The 6,614-nt window shown below is 39.6% G+C and overlaps 1 protein-coding gene across 1 annotated transcript in view; it reads left to right on the top strand.

Moving 5' to 3' along the window:
* Nucleotides 1–393: 393 nt before the first annotated feature.
* Nucleotides 394–6,614, top strand: part of LOC110449862 — a 17,439-nt gene continuing 11,218 nt past the window's right edge. The window contains exons 1-2 of the mRNA XM_021496998.1: nt 394–672; nt 2,830–2,866. Coding sequence (XP_021352673.1) covers nt 441–672; nt 2,830–2,866 — 269 coding nt within the window. The 5' untranslated portion in view covers nt 394–440. The remainder of the gene's footprint in view (nt 673–2,829; nt 2,867–6,614) is intronic.

The raw sequence follows: 6,614 nt of genomic DNA, 5'->3' as shown, positions 1-6,614 counted from the left end.
CTCTTCCTTAACTACTAGGACGATTTCAGCAAAACTCGTTCATCTTGGCTAACAAGATTTGGTTTGCAAGTATGTTTTGGCATTTGGAGGGAGTACAGGAGGTCTGTAACTGACCTATATACATAAATAAGTGTATATATCAGTCAATAAAGAAATCATTACTGGTGGGAGACTATGGGCAGGTGTAATTTTTTTGGGGTCATATATACTTTCAGTTAATGGAACTGCATTTGACTTTATAGCATGTAAGCTAAGATATCAACATCTCAGTATAGCATATTGCAAATAATTTGTGTTATATATAGAAAGTGTACTTCATTCAAAAAGAACACTTTGCTATCAAAATACATTATGTACAGTTAAATATAAAGCCTGCAATTTTTAATTTGTTTCAGAAATAGATATCATTCAGTACATATATGAGGATCTTGGCTTAAACAATGTCTACTGTTCGCGTTGCATTAGACCCACATGGGCAAGTGAAAGACATCCCTATTTGCGACGGTGTGCTGCACATCAAGGAACTGAAGTCTGAATTTCAAGAGGCAACTGGCCTGAAATACTGCGATGGAGATGGGGTTTGGACTGCGGTCGAAATGGAGAATGATGCATTTAAAATTACTCAAAATGACAGTCACCTGTTTGTGGTTGTCAATAATGTTTTCACCGTAGGTAAGAAGTATGCATGTGTAAGTTGTATCTGTTCAGTATCAGACATGTACAATACAGATAATCAGCACTCAAACACCTCATGTTTTACCCCGAACCCAATGTCTCTGACCACGGCACCCCGACAACCCATCTTTAACCCAACCCCAATGTCTCTGACCACCCCAACACTCCATCTTTTACCCAAACCCTATCTCTCTTGCTAACCCAATACCCTGTCTTTGACCCAAACCCCAATCTCTGTGGTGGGGGTAAAATGTTGGAAAGGAGGGGCATTGGTGTTGTCAGAGAGATTTCTAACTACACCAATGCCCCACATTGTACACCCCGTAATTCCATATTTTCCATTTTCAGCTCACCGTGTCCAAAGGACCAAGGCGAGCTTATGCCATACCGTAGCGTCCGTCCGTCGTCAACAATTTCTATAAACTACTTCTTCTTAACCACTGATTGGAATTTAACTAAATTTGACTGGAAGCATCCCTAGATGGTGGGGATTCAAAATTGTAAAAATGGTTGGCTGACCCCCTAGGGGGCTGAGGGGTGGGGCAAAAAAGGGGCAATTTGGCTATATTGCTTTAAGCGACTTCTTCTCTGGAACTAAGAGATGGATATCAACCATATTTGACTGGAAGCATCCCTAGTTGAGCTGACCCCCTAGGAGGCTGAGGGTCGGGGCCAAAAGGGGGCCATTTGGCTATATTGCTACAAACGACCTCTTCTGTAGAACTATGAACTGGATATCAATCATATTCATCAAAAACATTCATGGGAGGCAGGGATTCAAAACTGTACAAATGGTATGGCTGACCCCCCAGGGGGCTGAGGGGCGGGGCCAAAAAGGGTTATTTGGCTATATTGCTTTAAGCGACTTCTTCTCTGGAACTAAGAGATTGATATCAACCATATTTGACTGGAAGCATCCCTAGGTGGTGGGGATTCAAAATTATACAAATGGTGGGGCTGAACCCCCAGAGGGCTGAAGGAGGGGCCAAAAGGGGGCAATTTGGCTATATTGCTATAAATTACTTCTTCTATAGAACTATGCCATGGATATCGATCATATTTGGTCGGAAGCATTCATGGGAGGCAGGGATTGAAATTGTACAAATGGTTGGGCTGACCCCCCAGCAAAGGGGTGGGGCCAAAAAAGTGTATTACTTGGAAATGGTTGAGATCCCCACCATATAACCATATATACAATTGCTGAGTATAAAGAGAAGAATGCACATTTGCTTCCAGGATGGCCCTAGGGTCTGGCCCCACCCTTGGAGACATAGTCCCTGGGCCATAACTTTAAAACGGTTGAGATCCCCACCCCAAAACTATATATAAAAATGCTGGGCGTAAAGAGACGAATGCAGTCATGATATTAGAATAGACCCTGGGGTCTGACCGAACCCCTAGGGACCTATTTTCTTACTCACAGCTTTGAAACTGTTGAGATACCCACCCTATAACCATATACAATTTCTGAGTATAAAGAGATGAATGCACATATGCTTCCAGGATGGCCTTGGGGACTGCCCCACCCTTGGAGACTTAACCCCTGGGTCATAACTTTGAAATGTTTGAAATCCCCACCCCAAAACTAGATATACAAATGCTGGGCAAAAAGAGACAAATGCAGTCTTGATATTAGAATTGATCCTGGGGTCTGGTCACCACCCTAGGGACCTAGTTTCTGAGTCACAGCTTGGAAACAGTTGAGATCCCCACCCCATAACCATACATAAAATTGCTGGGAATGAAAAATCTAATACAGATATACTACAAGGATTTGCCTTGGTGTCTGGCATATTCCCTTTGATCTCATTTGGAGAAAAAAAAATCCCCGATTGCTTAGATATCTAGGTGAGCGATACAGGCCTTCTGGGCCTCTTGTTAACTTTACTGAGAATATTGGAATTAATTTTGCTTGACAATGTTGTTAACTCAGGATTGATCAGGATAACGGTGATTTCACCACTGAATAAAGACGGTTAAGTTGGCAGGGCTAGTTTTGTATAAAGTTGTACTCAATGTTACCCAGTAATAGATTGCTTCTGATTGTATAATGGGAAAGATGTAACTGGATCTAGAACTATGGATATATTAGGGGAAAATGTCTCAATTAATTCATTTAAATAAAAATCTTATAAGAGTTCACTTTGTCTACAGATGGACCTGATGACAGGAACTTCGATTCTTGTAAAAGGTACAGTATCACACTTCCTTATTGAATTATAATACTGTTGTAGAATTTGTCACACAATTACTATGTAAAGTGAGTTCACTGTTTAATTTCTCTCTTTTGGAGACAGAAAATATACTGCTTGAAAAGGTAGGAATCAATTATGTGATTCTGTCATTTTAACCATCCTTCAATTTTTTCTCAATTTAATTCTATTTAAAATTCCATTAAAATCGATTAAAAAAAGAAGTAGGTGCATACAATGGCTGGTCGGCCCATTGTAAGTGTAACATGGTTTGGTGGAATACTGTGCTGGGTGCCTTTAGTATGGTATTTCAGTTAAGGTAGATTTTTAGTTAACCTGCCGCAGGGCCAGTGAGCTTATGCCGAGGCGCGGCGTCCGTCGTCCGGCTGTAATATTTTATTTTACTTTAAACATTTTCTCCTCAATAACCAATAGGCCTAGGGTTATGAAATTTGGCCACAAGCAAACTGGGATGAAGGGCTACAAAGGTTGTTCAAATAAATGACCTTCACCTATATTCAAGGTCACAGTGGTCAAATTAAATATGTAAAAAAAATTAANACCTTTAAAACAACTTCTTCTAAATAACCAAAAGGCCAAGGTGATGATATTTGTCCAGTAGCATGCTGGGATGAAGGGCTACCAAGTTTGTTCAAATGAATGACCTTGACTTATTTTCAAGGTCACAGGGGTCAAATATGTTAAAATCTTTTAACAACTTCTGATGAATAACGAAAAGGCCTAGGATGATGATATTTGGCCAATAGCATGCTGGAATAAAGGACTACCAAGTTTCTCCAAATTAATGACCTTCATTTATTTTCAAGGTCACAGGAATCAAATATGTTAAAACTTTAAAACAACTTCTTCTAAATAACCAAAAGGCCAAGGTGATGATATGTGTCCAGTAGCATGCTGGGATGAAGGGCTACCAAGTTTCTACGAATTGATGACCTTCATTTATCTTCAAGGTCACAGGAATCAAATATGTTAAAATCTTTTAACAACTTCTTCTGAATTACCAATAGCCCGAGGGTGATGATATTTGGCCAGTCATGCTGGGATGAAGGACTACCAAGTTTATCCAAATTAATGACCTTCATCTATTTTCAAGGTCACAGGAATCAAATATGTTAAAACAAGTCATAAAACAACTTCTTCTAAATAACCAAAAGGCCTATGATGATGATATTTGGCCAATAGCATGCTGGAATAAAGGACTACCTAGTTTCTACGAATTAATGACCTTCATCTATTTTCAAGGTCACAGGAGTCAAATATGTTAAAAACCTTTAAAACAACTTCTTCTGATTAACCAAAAGGCCTATGATGATGATATTTGGCCAGTAGCATGCTGGGATGAAGGGCTACCAAGTTTGTTCAAATGAATGACCCTGACTTAAATTCAAGGTCACAGGTGTCAAATATGTTAAAATCTTTTAACAACTTCTGATAAATAACCAAAAGGCCTATGATGATGATATTTGGCCAGTCATGCTGGGATGAAGGACTACCAAGTTAATTTAAATGTTTAAATCTTTAAATGAATTGTTCTGTGTAACCAAAAGGTCCTGCGTAATGATATTTTGCTAGAAGCATGCTGGGATGGAAGACTATAAACTCTGTTCAACCTTATGTCCTTGTTCAACATTCAAGGTCACAGGCGTCATATGTTTATATCTTTTAATAGGTTCTTATGAATCAAACACTGATATTCTGCCTGTAGCTGTATTTTAGTCCACTTTTAGATTACAAGTGTGAGATTAATACCAGGTGAGCGATTCAGGCTCATTGGGCCTCTTGTTAAAGTTGGCATCAGATGGATCATCCACGCTACGACACAAATGCACCAACATATCCCTCTAGAATGCATGCACATTTCACCCATGAAGACACGTCTTTCAACAACCTTAGCTGTTAATAGGATGCTACTTCGAACCAGTTTGAGAATTATGATCCTGTGAACATCATAAGAAATTACTTTCTTTGTGTTGAAATTTGGACAAAACTTAATGTAGAGCATTTCTGGGTCAAAGGGACTTACGTTTGTATAAATAAAGGTATCCCCCCCCTAGCAATGGGGCTGGACCCAATAGTACAAATTGGGGTAAATTTGATCTTACTTCTTCACTACAGATGAGGGGAGATACAAGGTTCTGTATTTCACACTGTGATAATACAAGTATTGTATCATTCTGTAGCCAGAACTCCTTCCTGGCTGGAACCCCTTGGTTTGTTTTCCACTGATCAGTCATCTAACTGAAACATGAATGGGTTTCCAAACAGTAATTTAGCACCTATTTTTACAGTGGCAATATGACGTCATTATTTTTATATGACCGTCAAATTTGACGGTAGTATTATGGTATGGGGTTGTCCGTCTGTCTGTCTGGCGTAAATTTTTGTTTGTCCGGCTATCTCCTCCTACATTTTTCAACCGATCTATTTGAAACTTAGTATACATTATAATCATGATATGACGTTGTGTCTCCCTTAAAAGAATTTTGATTCGACAAATTTTGCAAAAGTTATTGCCCTTTGTTCATTTCAGTATTTGATTTTTGTCCGGAGATCTCCTCCTACATTTTTCGACCGATCTATTTGAAACTTAGTATACATTATAATCATGATATGAAGTTGTGTCTCCCTTAAAAGAATTTTGATTCGACGAATTTTGCAAAAGTTATTGCCCTTTGTTCATTTCAGTATTTGATTTTTGTCCGGAGATCTCCTCCTACATTTTTCGACCGATCTTTTTGAAACTTAGTATACATTATAATCATGATATGAAGTTGTGTCTCCCTTAAAAGAATTTTGATTCGACGAATTTTGCAAAAGTTATTGCCCTTTGTTCATTTCAGTATTTGATTTTTGTCCGGAGATCTCCTCCTACATTTTTCGACCGATCTTTTTGCAACTTGGTATTCATTATAATCATGATATGAAGTTGTGTCTTCCGGTAAAAGAATTCTGATTCGACGAATTTTGCAAAAGTTACTGCCCTTTGTTCATTTCAGTATTTGATTTTTTATTTGGAGATTTTCTCCTACATTTTTAGCTCACCTGGTCCGAAGGACCAAGGTGAGCTTATGCGATACCGTTGGCGTCCGTCGTCCGTCGTCCGTCCGTCGTCTGTACGTCAACAATTTCTTTGAACGACTTCTTCTTCTTAACCACTGATTGGAATTTGACTAAATTTAACTGGAAGCATCCCTAGGTGGTGGGGATTTAAAATTGTACAAATGGTTGGGTTGATCCCCCAGGGGGCTGAGGGGCGGGGCTAAAAAGGGGCAATTTGGCTATATTGCTTTAAGCGACTTCTTCTCTGGAACTAAAAATGGATATCAACCATATTTCACTGGAAGCATCCCTAGGTGGTGGGGATTCAAAATTGTACAAATGGTAGGGCTGACACCCCAGGGGGCTGAGGGGCTGGGCCAAAAGGGGGCAATTTGGCTATATTGCTTTAAGCAACTTCTTCTCTGGAACTAAAAATGGATATCAACCATATTTCACTGGAAGCATCCCTAGGTGGTGGGGATTCAAAATTGTACAAATGGTAGGGCTGACCCCCCAGGGGGCTGAGGGGCTGGGCCAAAAGGGGGCAATTTGGCTATATTGCTTTAAGCAACTTCTTCTCTGGAACTAAAAATGGATATCAACCATATTTCACTGGAAGCATCCCTAGGTGGTGGGGATTCAAAATTGTACAAATGGTAGGGCTGACCCCCCAGGGGGCTGAGGGGC

The sequence above is a fragment of the Mizuhopecten yessoensis genome, unplaced genomic scaffold (genome assembly GCF_002113885.1).
Source record: "Mizuhopecten yessoensis strain PY_sf001 unplaced genomic scaffold, ASM211388v2 scaffold4835, whole genome shotgun sequence".
NCBI classification, from domain to species: domain Eukaryota; kingdom Metazoa; phylum Mollusca; class Bivalvia; order Pectinida; family Pectinidae; genus Mizuhopecten; species Mizuhopecten yessoensis.
This window is presented reverse-complemented; position numbering and strand designations above follow the sequence as displayed.